Source organism: Loxodonta africana, chromosome 3, assembly GCF_030014295.1.
Source record: "Loxodonta africana isolate mLoxAfr1 chromosome 3, mLoxAfr1.hap2, whole genome shotgun sequence".
In the NCBI taxonomy this organism is placed as follows: domain Eukaryota; kingdom Metazoa; phylum Chordata; class Mammalia; order Proboscidea; family Elephantidae; genus Loxodonta; species Loxodonta africana.
In genome coordinates, this window is record NC_087344.1 from 33,519,331 (window position 1) to 33,532,740 (window position 13,410).

Sequence of the window (13,410 nt, forward strand, 5' to 3'; positions counted from 1 at the left end):
AGAAAACAAAAACCCTCACAACTGGACCAATAAGCAACACCATGATAAACAGGGAAAATATTCACATTGTCAAGGGTTTCATTTTACTTGGATCCACAATCAACAGCCACGGAAGCAGCAGTCAAAAAATCAAACAATGCATTGCATTGGGCAAATCTGCTGCAATACACCTCTTTAAAGTATTAAAAAGTAAAGATGTCACTTTGAGAACTAAGGCGCTCCTGACCAAGCCATGGTATTTCAGTTGACTTATATGCACGCAAAAGCTGGATGCGACCCTTAAGGTTGTATGTCAACTTGGCTGGGCCATGAATCTCAGTGGTTTGGTAGTTATGATGTAGTTTGGCAGTCATATGATGATGTGATCGCTTCCATGATGAGATTTGATACAATGTGATCATCTCCATGATGGGATCTGCTATGAGTAGACCATCAGCTGAAAGGGAGTTTCCTTGGGGTGTGGACTTTCTGGCAAGGCTTGTAGGCTTTTGCTCACTCTGGATCCTGCAGCTGGCTCCTGTTAGTCTGGCCTCCAGTTCTTGGGACTTGAGCTAGCAGCTTCCCTGCCATCTTGCCTGCCAATCTTGGGATTCCTTGGTCTTCCCAGTATGTGAACAATAGCCCTGCTGTTTGACCTGCTGATCTTGGGTTCACCAGTCCCTGCAGCTACATTAATCAGGAGAAGCCTCCAGCCTGACCCCAGGGTCTTTCAACAAGCAAGGTTATGTTATCTGCATATTGCACGTTGTGAACGAGTCTTCCTGGAATTCTGATGCCTCATTCTTCATATAGTCCAGCTTCTCAGCTTATTTGCTCAGCATACAGATTGAATAAGTGTGGTGAAAGTTACAACCCTGACTCAACCTTTCCTGACTTTAAACCATGCAACCTTGTTCTGTTCGAATGACTGCCTCTTGATCTATGTACAGGTTCCTCAAGAGCACAGTTAAGTGTTCTGGAATTCCCACTCTTCTCGATGTTATCCATAATTTGTTGTGATCCACAGAGTCAAATGCCTTTGCTTAGTCAATAAAACACAGGTGAACATCTTTATGGTATTCTCTGCCTTCATCCAGGATCCATCTGACATCAGCAATGATATCCTTTGTTCCATGTCTTCTTCTGAATCCGGCCTGAATTTCTGGCAGTTTCCTGTTGATATATTGCTGCAGCCGCTTTTGAATGATCTTCAGCAAAATTTTACTTGCATGTGATACTAATGATATTGTGCAATAATTTCCACATTCAGTTGAATCACCTTTTTTGGGACTAGGCATAAATATGGATCTCTTCCAGTCGGTTGGCCAAGTAGTTGTCTTCCAAGTTTCTTGGCTGAGATGAGTGAGCACTTAAAGCTCTGCATCCAGTTGTTGAAACATCTCAACTGGCATTCCATCAATTCCTGGTGCCTTGTTTTTCACCAATGCCTTCAGGGCAGCTTGGGCTTCCTCCTTCAGTACCATCAGTTCTTGATTATATGCTACCTACTGAAGTGACTGAACATCGACTGATACTTTTTGGTACAGTGTCTCTGTGTATTCCTTCCATTTTCTTTTGATGTTTCCTGCATTGTTCAGTACTTTGCCCAAAGAATTCTTCACTATTGCAACTCGAGTCTTGAATTTTTTCTTCAGTTCTTTCAACTTGAGAAACGCCGAGCGTGTTCTTCCCTTTTGGTTTTCTAACTCCAGGTCTTTACTCAGGTCATGTAATACTTTACTTTGTCTTCTCGAGCAGCCCTTTGAAATCTTCTGTTCAGCTGTTTAACTTCATCATTCCTTCCATTCGTCATAGCTACTTGATGTTCAAGAGCAAGTTCCAGAGTCTCTTCTGACATCCATTTTGGTCTTTGCTTTCTTTCCTGTCTTTTTGATGATGTTTTGCTTTCTTCATGTATGATGTCCTTGATGTCATTCCACAACTCTTCTTGTCTTTGGTCATTACTGTTCAATGCATCAAATCTATTCCTGAGATGGTCTCTAAATTCAGGTGGGATATACTCAAGGTTGGACTTTGGCTCTTGTGGACTTGTTTTAATTTTCTTCAGCTTCAGCTTGAACTTGCATATGAGCAATTGACAGTCTGTGGTACGGTCAGCCCCTGGCCTTGTTCTGACTGATGATATTGAGCTTTTCCATCATCTTTTTCCACAGATGTAGTCAATTTGATTCCTGTGTATTCCATCCAACAAGGTTCACGTGTATAGTCACCGTTTATGTTGTTGAGAAAAGGTATTTGCAGTGAAGAAGTCATTGGTCTTGCAAAATCCTATCACGTCATCTCTGACATTTCTATCACCAAGGCCATATTTTCCAGCTACTGATCCTTCTTTGTTCCCAACTTTTGTATTCTGATTAGCAGTAATTATCAATACATCCTGATTGCATGTTCCATCAATTTCAGACTGCAGAAGTTGGTAAAAATCTTCGGTTTCTTCATCTTTGGCCTTAGTGGCTGGTAGGTAATTTTGAATAATAGTCATATTAACTGGTCTTCCTTGTAGGCATATGGATATTGTCCTATCACTGACCTTGTTGCACTTCAGGATTGATCTTGAAACGGTCTTTTTGACAATGAATGCAACATTGCTCCCTTTCAATTTGTCATTCCTTGCATAGTAGACCATATGGTTGGCTTGACTCAAAATGGTCAATACCAGTTCATTTCAGCTTACTATGCCTAGGATATTGGTGTTTATGGGTTCCATTTCATTTTTAACAACTTCCAATTTTCCTAGATTTGTACTTTGTACATTCCAGGTTTCGATTATTAATGGGTGTTTGCAGCTGTTTCTTCTCATTTTGAGTCGTGCCACATCAGCAAAGGAAGCTTCCAAAAGCTTGACTCCATCAACGTCATTAAGGTCAACTCTACTTTGAGGAGGCAGCTCTTCCCCAGCCATCTTCTGAACGCTTTTCAACCTGAGGGGCTCATCTTCCAGCACGATATCAGACAATGTTCCGCCGCTATTCATAAGGTTTTCACTGGCTAAATCTTTTCAGAAGTAGACCGCCAGGTCCTTCTTCCTAGCCTGTCTTAGTCTGGAAGCTCAGCTGAAACCTGTCCACCATGGGTGACTCTGCTGCTATTCGAATACCATTGGCATAGCTTCTAGCATCACAGCAACGTGCAAGCCCCCACTGTAGGGCAAACTGACAGAGACGTGGGGGGGGGGTTGAAGGTAGGTCACTAGTAATATCTTCTGACCAGTGAGCCCACTAGGTTGGAATAATGTTCTCATTTCACCGAGGAGGATACTGCGGTTCAGAGAGGGAGCAGGCCCCTAGCTTCTGCGAGACCTGCACCCCTCCCCCACAAAGCACCCCAGCCCTGCAGCAGCCCCCGAAATGTTTATTCTGCACACGAGAGCTGCCTGCAGGACCGGGCAGACAGGGCCAACGAACTCTAGAGAATTTAAAGGTCTGTGGGCTAGCGTCCGCTCCGACCCAGCTTAGAGAGCAACTGGCAGAGCGGTGCTGCGGGCCGGGCGGGACCAAACCGCAGCATCCTTCTCCGATGCTGCGGCTGCTCATACTGCTGATCTCGCTGCTGCCGCGGGGGGGCGCCCTGGCCCTGGCCCGGCACGTAGGTCCCGGAATTCCCCAACGCGCTCCCCGGGTCTCGACGCCTCCAAACTCCAGGAGTGGACCAGTTGGGGAGTGAATGAGAATAATAAAGATTCCAACTCTGACGCCAGCCGTGTTGGCCAATTACTGACCTCCGAGCGTGAGTGGAATCTCGGACTCCCCCCTGGGCAGCCCCCAAGTCTAACCAGTTGTTGCGAGTGAGAGAGCCCAGGCCAGCCTCTGAGCCTCAGTTTCCACATATGTTCACCGGGGCAGGAACGCCCGGTCCCGGCTCAGGGCTAATGGGGATGCTCGCGGGGCCCCTAGAGACCTGACAGAGCCGGGCTCAGCCAACGTGAGTTGTTATAACCCCTCCCCAGATCGCAGATGGGGAAACTGAGGCCCAAGGGAGGTCAGCCACTCTGCTAAAGGCGACAGCCCTTAGAGAACCCAGGGAAGGGGAAGGGTAGGGGCGTGGTCCCTGCTCGCAGAAGGGCGTGGAGGGGCTATAACAGTCAGAGGACCCGGTGGGGGAGGAGGAGAGGCGCGGCAGGATCGGCACTTGCCTGGGCTCTTTCCGAGTCTGATGCAATCGCAATCGCGCCTGGGCGCTGCCTAGGGCTCGCGCAGAAGGTGCGCTCGGGGATTTTCCCATCTGCTCGCCCCCCACGGGGGCTCCAAGGACGCAAAGTGCAGGGCGAGGTCTGGGCTGCGCTGGGACACGGGGGACTGGAAGAGGGGATGCGGCAGGGAAAGCGCTATAATCCCGCCCTGATTCACCTGATCCCGCCTGTACTGTAACCCGTGTGTTCTCTCTGACCCTAGAGACTGCGGCAGAGCTATTACATAAGCAGCTCCCAGACCTGTAGCAGCCTTAGCGTCTGAAGGGCCTGGGGGCCTCGAGGCTCTGGGATCTAGGGGCCCTGGGCCTTTCGGGAGCATTCATTTCCCAGATGTAGGAACAAAGGCTTAGAGCCCTGGGCACTGGCGCTGGGTGCTATAGCCCCAGCCTGGGCACTTAGTAGGCCTTCAGTCAAATGGTTTGACTGACAAAAGGAGGCAGAGTCAGCGTTTGAATCTAGGCCTCTCTAAATATCGTGTATACATTCATTCGGGTTTTTTTTTTTTTTTTAATTAAGCAGCTACTGTGTGCCGGGCACTAGTAACCAAGCAAAAGTCCCTGCTGAGATTCCAGTAGCGGAGACAAAGACCCCACCAGGAAATAAAATAGGGAGCTGCCTAGTTCTGTCCGGCTGTAGGGAGGAGGAGCAGCCAGCCATGCTAGGATCCAGGGAGGGTGTCCCCGGTGGAGCGAGTGATTTGTGCAAAGGCCCTGGGGTGGGATGAGGCCTAGTGTGTCAGGGAACAGGGCACCTGCACTGGCACACAGAGGCCAGAAGGTGACAGGCCTCCCCTCTTTCCCCACAGTGCAACTGAAGCTGTCATTTCTACCATTGCAGCATTAGCTGGGCCTTGGGGGTCCCACAGGCCCCAGCTCTTTAGGCCCCGCAGGGTGAAGACCTTAGGACTTTGGCCTTGCGTACTGTATGGCACCAAGCTCATTGGACACAGCTATAAGGCCTTTCTAAGCCGAGCCCCCTCAATGCCAGCTGTGCGGGCCCTTCTTGGCTGATCTTGCCCAGAGAAACGGAGGTAAACTCAGTGGTCCTAATCTGTAAAATGGGTCCTGAGAAGTCTGATCTCGGCTCACTCCATCTGCAGCTGTGTTTACTTATTGGGGCAATTCGCTGGGGACTGGAGTGTGGGGAGAGCTGCTCCAGGACATGTATGTATTTGTAGCTATGGTAATAAAAATGATGCTGTTTGAACCACCCCTGTGGTGTCCACAAAAGGGCTAGGGGATTCAAGGAGGAACCTGAGCCTCCCACACATGCGTCAATTTCCCCAGGTGATCTGGTGTAGAGGTGCGTGGAAGTGCTCCGGGATGGTGGCACGTCCGTTGGAGCAGACATTCTTGGGAATGCCAGGTGACTGGAAGGTGCTGGTAAGGCTCGAGGGCCACAATGGCAGCCCTGGACATCCCTGTCCTGCTCTGCTTAGCTTTCTCCACCTCCATTCCTCTGCTTCTGCTCCTCTGTGTCTCATCCTCTGGGTCTCTGCCTCCCTCCATCTGTCCTCATCTCTCAGGACCCTTCTCTACCTCCGGGGTTGTTTGGCCCTGTCTTTCTTTCCCCACATCAGAGTCACCTTTGCAAACACAGACAGCCCTAAGCCAAGTCCATCCACAGTCAAGTCTTCTGTCCATCCTTCTGTGACACTGCTCCCAGCCTGTCAGTTTGTGATGGGGCCCCCATGTCCACATTGACCAATCTTCCAACCTCTCACATAAAAAGAGCAGAGAGAAATCAGTAAACTCTGAAGAACATTTTCAGGCCCACAGAGTTTCCCAGGTTATATACAGGATATTGTAATTGCTAAAATATGCTGACCCCACTACTGTCCCCTTACTCATCTGCCGGTCCACCCTGAGGATCTCTGAGAGGAAGCCATGATGCGGGTCGGAGAGGAAACACTTCCTGCTGTGAGGGGTGTCCCCTGTGAATGCCACTGCCCAGAGGCCACCCTAATCGACTGCAGGTGGGTGTCTCCAAATGTATTCAGTGAGCACCCACTGTGCGCCAGGCCCTAGATGGGCCCTGAGGCCACAGCAGCAAGACACACAGAATCGGCTCTCCCCTCCCCAGTGTGCTTGTCAAGTGTGGGAGACAAATGAGGACAAAGATTCATCATAAAAAAGATTCGAGTGGCAAAGAGAGTTCAAGGGGGCTGAGTCCTTCAATGCCATTTACAGATGAGGAAACCAAGACACATGGTAGATTTCTGATTCCCAGCCTGGCCGATCTTGCTCCTAGAAAAGTTGGGGGACAGTGATGAAGGGACAATTCTGTGGCATCAGCATTGTAATGCTGAGGTCTGAGGCCCTGGAGTCTGTACTAGGTTTTTTTGTTTCCTTAAAGTTTAAATATTGCTATTTTTGACATTAAAATTTAAACTTTGGTTTCCTCAGGAAAAATTGGAATCTGTAGCCACACCGGCAACATGGGTGCAAGTGGCTGGAGCCAGACAGTAGCCTCCCCTTTTGTTATGAAGTGTGTCCCCTAAAAATATGTGTTGGTGTCCTGACTCCCATACCTGTAGATTTAATGGCTTTTGGGAATTGAGTTTTCCTTGTTATGTGAATGAGGTCGTATCAGTGTCGGGTGGGTACTATATCAGTCACTTCTGAGTGATAAAAAGAGCAGCATATGAGGGCTCTGGGGACCATGGTCTCAGGGAACATCTAGTTCAATTGGCATAACATAGTTTGTAAAGAAAATGTTCTACATTCTACTTTGGTGAGTAGCATCTGGGGTCTTAAAAGCCTGTGAGCGGCCATCTAGGATACTTCACTGGTCTCACCCCTTTGAGGGCAGAATGGAAGAATGAAGAAAACTAAAGACACTAGGGAAAGATTAGGCCTAACGACTAATGGACCATATCTACCACAGCCTCCACCAGACTGAGTCCAGTACAACTAGATAGTGCCCAGCTACCACTGCTGACTGACTACTCTGACAGAGATCGCAATAGAGGGTCCCGGACAGGGCTGGAGAAAAATGTAGAACAAAATTATAACTCACAAAAAAGGCCAGACTTGCTGACCTGACAGAGACTGGAGAAACCCTGAGAGTATGGCCTCCCGCACACCCTTTCAGCTCAGTAATGAAATTACTCCTGAGGTTTACCCTTCAGCCAAAGATTAAAAAAAACCATTGCCATCAAGTCGATTCCGACTCATAGCGACCTTATAGGACAGAGTAGAACTGCCCCATAGAGTTCCGGATTCGAACTGCCAGACCTTTGGTTAGCACCCGTAGCACTTAACCAGTATGCCACCAGGGTTTCCATATACATGGATATATGGGTATATATAGGTTTGCACACATATGTACGCACATATATATACTCATACATTGTCTTAGTCATCTAGGGCTGCTATAACAGAAATACCACAAGTGGATGGCTTTAACAAAGAGAAACTTATTCTCTCACAGTCCTGCAGCCTAGAAGTCAGAATTCAGGGTGCCAGCTCCAGGAGAAGGCTTTCTCTCTATGTCAGCTCTGGAGGAAGGTCCTTGTGATGCATCAGTCTTCCCTTGGTCTGGGAGCATCTCAGTGCAGGAACCTCAGATCCAAAGGACGTGCTCTGCTTCCAGCACTGCTTTCCTGGTGTATGAGGTCCCCTTGTCTCTCTGCTCGCTTCTCTCTTTTCTATCTCAAAAGAGATTGGCTGAAGACACTAATCTTATAGATCTCATCAATATAACTGCTAACTATCCGTCTCATTAATACCATAGTGATAGGATTTATGACATACAGAAAAATCACATAAAAGGGTGGACAATCACACAATACTGGGACTCGTGGCCCAGTTAAGTTGACAGATATTTTTGGGGGACACAATTCAATCCATGAAACACATATATACATACATACGTAACCACACACACATATGTAACCACACAACGCCCATGGAAGCAGCAGTCAAGAAATCAAATGATGCATTGCCTTGGGCAAACCTGCTGCAGAAGACCTCTTCAAAGTGTTAAAAAGCAAAGGTGTCGCTTTGAGGGCTGAGGTGTGCTTGACCCAAGCCATGATATTTTCGATCGCCTCATATACATGTGAAAGCTGGACAAGGAGTAAGGAAAACCAAAGAATTGATGCCTTTGAATTATGGTGTTGGCAAAGAATATCAAATATACTATAGGCTGCCAGAAGAATAAACAAATCTGTCTTGGAAGAAGTGCCCCCAGAATGCTCCATGGAAGTGAGGACAGCGAGACTCCATCTCCCGTACTTTGGACATGTAATCAGGAGGGACCAGTCCCTGGAAAAGGACATCATGCTTGGTGAAGTAGAGGGTCAGTGAAAAAGAGGAAGGTTGATTAACACAGCAGCTGCAACAATGGGTTCAAACATAGCAACAATTGTAAGGATGGCGCAGGACCTGGAAGTGTTTTGTTCTGTTGTACATAGGGCTGCTATGAATGGAACCAACTCAACAGCACCTAACAACAACAACACCTACAGGCATGTGTGTGCATGCATATATATTCATATGTATTGTAAATCACATAGGGGCACAGTTATGGATACTTCTTAGACATAATCAAACACATCATGAGTTTGGTTTTCTGCCTTTGAAGGCTTAGGACCATATAGTCTTAGGGACAACTCAGTCAGTTGGGATAATATAGTTCATAAAGTTTATATTCTCTATCCTAGTTTGGTGAGTAGAGGCTGGGGTCTTATAAGCTTGCAAGTGGTCATCTAAGATATAACTATTGGCCTCGATTCATCCAAAGTAAAACAGAAATAAGGAAACCAAAGAATCAGAGAAGAACCTAGTCTCCAGGACTAGTAGTCAACAGGAACCACGGCCTCATCTACCCAGAGACCAGAAGAACTAGATGGTGTTTGGCTTCCACTACTGACTTCAGAGCAGGGTCACTATAAATGGTTCCTGATAGAATGGGAGAGAAATGTGGAACAGAACGCAAATTCTTAAAAAAGTTCAGACTTACTGGTCCAGTTGAGACTGGAAGACTCCCTGAGACTATTACCCTGAGATACTCTTTAAACCTTGAACCAAAACTAGCTCCCCTGAGGTTACCTTTTAGCTAAATAACACAGTGGCTTATAAAATAAACAATACAATCCGTGAGTACCGTGCTTCTTAAAAAAAAAATCTATATGAGACCAGATGGTCGACAATTACTCTAAAACAAGAGAGGGTAAAACATGAGAAGGTAAGGGGGCAGGGAAGCTAGATTACTGGAAATGTAACAACCAGAACAGAATTAACAAGAATGTTGACACATTGTGAAATATGTAACCAATGTCATTGAATAATTTATTAAATGGGAACCTAACCTGCTGTGTAAACTCTCACCAAAACCCAATAAAATATTTTTTTTAAATATTTTTGTTTTAATGGTGCTTATCAGTCACTCCGAGCCCTAGTGGCACAGTGGTTAAGAGCTCTGCTGCTACCCAAAAGCTCAGCAATTCAAATCCACCAGCTGCTCCTTGGAAACCCTATGGGGCTGTTCTGTTATATAGGGTCACTACGAGTTGGAATTGGCTCAACGGCAATTGGTTTGGTGGTTTTTGTATCAGTCATTTACACTTTAGTATGAATTAGAATACATAAGCTCTCCTGTTTCCCTTCTCGGCAGCCATTCACGTCAGATTTTTTGTTACTTCCCACCTCCAGGACTTTGCCCCTGTTGGTCCCCACACCTGAACTTCCCTCCACTCCCTGATCCAACCAGGAAAAGTTGAACTCATTTTTCTAAGTCAGGCAAGACATCTACAGGTGTCTGAGCATTCTGTCTGTGAGGGGGAAGGGGCATGGATGACCTCTTGAGCATCTCCTGTGTGTCATTAACGGATGTTCAGAGACAGCTCTGGGTCACATGGGAGTTTCAGGTCTGAAATTCAGGACATAGTAGGTGACTACTGGAGTCCTGGTGGTGCAGTGGTTAAGAGCTACAGCTACCAACCAAAAGGCTGAGAGTTTGAATCCACCAGCCACTCGTTGGAAACCCTGTGGGGCAGTTCTACTCTGTCCTATAAGGTCGTTATGAGTCAGAATTGACTCGACTACGAGTTGGAATTTGCTCGACTGCAACGTTTTGGCTTTTTTGGGTTAGGTGACTACTAAGTTTTTTTTTTTTTTTTGACCAAATGATTCCTCCCACGAACAAACCAGGCTGGGATGGATGATGTTCTTATCTCACGGAGGATCTCACGGAGGTGCCCGAGCTTCTACAGGAGCCGCACCCCTCCTCCCCCCCTCCACACACGTGCACAAATCACCACTGCGACCCAGCCCAGCTGTGGCTGCTACAGTGTTTATTCTGCATGCACGGGTGGGCAGGGCCCGGAAGGCGGGGGCGGACAAAGTTCGGGGACTATATATAAGGGCGGGTGATGCAGCTCCTGGTCAATCCCAGCTCAGATCAGAACCAGCACAACCATGCCCCTCTCGGGACCGACGCCGCTGCATCTTTGTCCGATGCTGTTGCTGCTGCTCTCGCTTCTGCCGCCTGAGGGCGCCCTGTCCTCGGTCCTGGAGCGCAGCCCTGGCCTCCGGGGATTCCCAGACGCACTCCCCGGACTGAACGCCTCTAGATTCCGGGAGATGCGGAAACGCTACGACAGCCTGATGAACCAGTTGCGGGTAAACCAGAGCTGGGAAAACTCGAGCCCCGATCCCAGCACCGCTTCTGTTGTCTGGATCCTGACCCCCGAGCGTGAGTGAATTCTTGGAGGCCCCCGTGGGAGACGCTCCACGTCTAACCAGTGGTTCTAAATCAGAGACCTAGGCCCACAACTGACCCTCAGTTTCCCAATCCATGAGCAGGGCAGGAATGCCTGGTCTCCTTTTAGGGCTGATAGGGATGCTGGTGTTGCCGCTTGCGGCCACACCGGGCCTGGATCAGCCAACGTCGGCTGTTATAACCACTCCCCGATCGGAGATGGGGAAACTGAGGCCCGGAGCGGCCATCAACTCTCCCGAAGGCTAGAATACCTGGAGAACCCAGGAATCAGGGCGGGCATGGCGGGAGCGTGGTCCCAGCTCTCGGATGGGGGGGGGAGGGGGAAAGGGGTGATATCAGACAAAGGACCCAGTGTTGGCAGGAGAGAGCCTCGGCGACCTCCAAGACCTGCCCGGGCTGGTTCTGAATCTGACGCAATCGCGCCCAACTATGCCGAGGACTCCCGCGGAAAGTGCGCTCCCAGGGATTTTCCCATCTCCGCTTGGTCCACCGAGGCCGTGGGGGCGCAGAGGGTCGAGCAAGGGATTGCGCTGGGGCTGGGAGAGGCTAGAAGAGGGGGTCTGGCTCGAAAAGGGCGCTCTAATCCCGTCCTAATCTACATAACCACTCCTGTGCTGTGCGACTCCAGGTAAACGCTCGCCCTTTCTGAGTTTAGAGATTGGCGCACGGCCCTCAAACCACAACTTCCCAGCAACCCCCAGACATGTACCAGCCTGGGGGGTCTGAGGAGTCTGGGGGTCCAAGGAATCTGGGATGTAGGTTCTGGTCTTCATTTCCCAGATAAGGAAAAAAGAGCCTCAGAGCGGAAGACACTTTTCCAATCACAGAAGCTGGCCGCTGTACCCCCAGCCCTGGGCACTTAGTAGGCCTTCAAAAAAATGTTTTGACTGCCAGAAGGAGGCCAAGCCAGAGTTTGAATCTCGGTCTTTAAATACCATGTATTCACTCACTCATTCATTCAAGCTCCTACTGTGTGCCAGGCACCGGTGACAAAGCAGACAAGTCTCTGTCGAGAGTCTAGGAGGGGAGAGAAAAGATTCACCGGGAAATAAAATAGGGAGCTGCCTACTTCGGGCGAGCTGGAGGGAGAAGGAGGGCCCAGCCACGGTGGGATCAGGGGTAGTGTTCCCGGTGGAGGGAGCAGCTGGTGCAAGGGACCGGAGGCGGAATGTGGCCTGCTGTGACCGGTTCCGTTTCTCCCCGCAGTGCGAACCGGTCCCGGCGGCCTCGTGCACCTGCGCATCCCCGGAGCCGCCCTCTCCGCGGGGCGCCCCGCTGGCCCCCGCCTACACCGGGCCTTGCTCCGGCTGCCTCCGACGGCCCCGATCCCGCGCGATGTGACGCAGCCGCTGCAGCGACTACTCGCCCGTGAGGGCCCTGTGCCGCCGATGCTGCGCCTGAGACTGTCACCGCAGCGATCCGACCCAGTGCTGACAGCGAAGCCTTCCTCCCGGGCCCGACTGGAGGTGCACCTGCAGCCGCGCGCCTCCAGGGGGCGCCGCGACACGCACGCGCGCACGGCGGAGGCCTGTGCGGCCGGGAAGGCGCACTGCTGCGGCGTGCAGAGCCGGCGCGTGACTCTCGAGGAGCTGGGCTGGGCCGACTGGGTGCTGGCGCCGCGCGAGCTGGACGTGCGCGTATGCGTCGGCGCGTGCCCGCCCCGCTTCCGGCCGGCCAGCGCTCACGCGCGGATCAAGGCGCGCCTGCACGACAGGAACCCTGGTTCCGCGCCTGAGCCCTGCTGCGTGCCTGCCAGCTTTGAGCCTCTGGCGCTTCTGCACCAGGACAGCGAAGGTCGCGTGACGCTTACGTCCTACGACGACATCCTGGTTAAGGACTGCCACTGCGCTTGAGCGGGCGCCCTGCGAGGGGTGGGGCCTCAGGGGTCCGCGTCCGCGCAGTGGGCTCGCAGAGGCTACTTGGTGCTCACTTGTCCCCCCTCCCTGCACACTATTGTATTTGTGACTCTATTTATTGCTAAGGAGCCCTGGTGGCGCAGTAGTTAAAGCGCTTGGCTGCTTACCGAAAGGACGGTGGTTCGAACCCACCAGCCAGCCACTCCCGGAGAAATATGTGGCAGTCTGCCTTCAAGATTTACAGCCTTTGAAATCTTATGGGGCAGTTCTCCCCTGTCCTGTGGGGTTGCTTTGAGTGGGAATGGACTTCACGGCAACGTTTTTTGTTTCTGCTAATGTGTTGGGGCAGTTCGCTGGGGGACTGGAGTTTGGAGAGGGCTGCTGGTAGGGGCGTGTATATATTTTTAATTTTGGTAATAAAAATGAGCTGTCTGAACTGTCCCTGTAGTGTCCACAGAGGGCCTGGGGGACTCTGGAAGGACCCGCTTTCCTACATCTGTTTCCCAAAGGGACCTAGTGTGGGGGGTACATGGGAGAGCTTGAAAGTGGGTGGTGGTCTATCAGAGTGGCTGTTCTTGGTAATGCCAGGTGACAGGAAGGTGCTGGTGAGGCCCAAGCATAAGGAGGGCACCCTGGACA

General features: G+C 50.2%; 1 protein-coding gene across 1 annotated transcript; it reads left to right on the forward strand.

The window, feature by feature from the left end:
• The first annotated feature begins 10,565 nt into the window (after nt 1–10,565).
• On the forward strand, nt 10,566–13,212 carry LOC100670441 (growth/differentiation factor 15). The gene is made up of 2 exons (XM_064280973.1): nt 10,566–10,888; nt 12,122–13,212. Exons 1-2 carry the CDS (start codon nt 10,612–10,614, stop codon nt 12,766–12,768), a joined length of 924 nt encoding a protein of 307 aa, XP_064137043.1. The 5' UTR covers nt 10,566–10,611; the 3' UTR covers nt 12,769–13,212.
• Nucleotides 13,213–13,410: the final 198 nt, after the last annotated feature.

Coding starts and splice junctions, on each gene's coding strand:
- LOC100670441 (XM_064280973.1), top strand. CDS start 10,612: ATGCCCCTCTCGGGACCGACGCCGCTGCATCTTTGTCCGATGCTGTTG. Junction 10,889..12,121: donor CTGGATCCTGACCCCCGAGC/GTGAGTGAATTC, acceptor TTCTCCCCGCAG/TGCGAACCGGTCCCGGCGGC.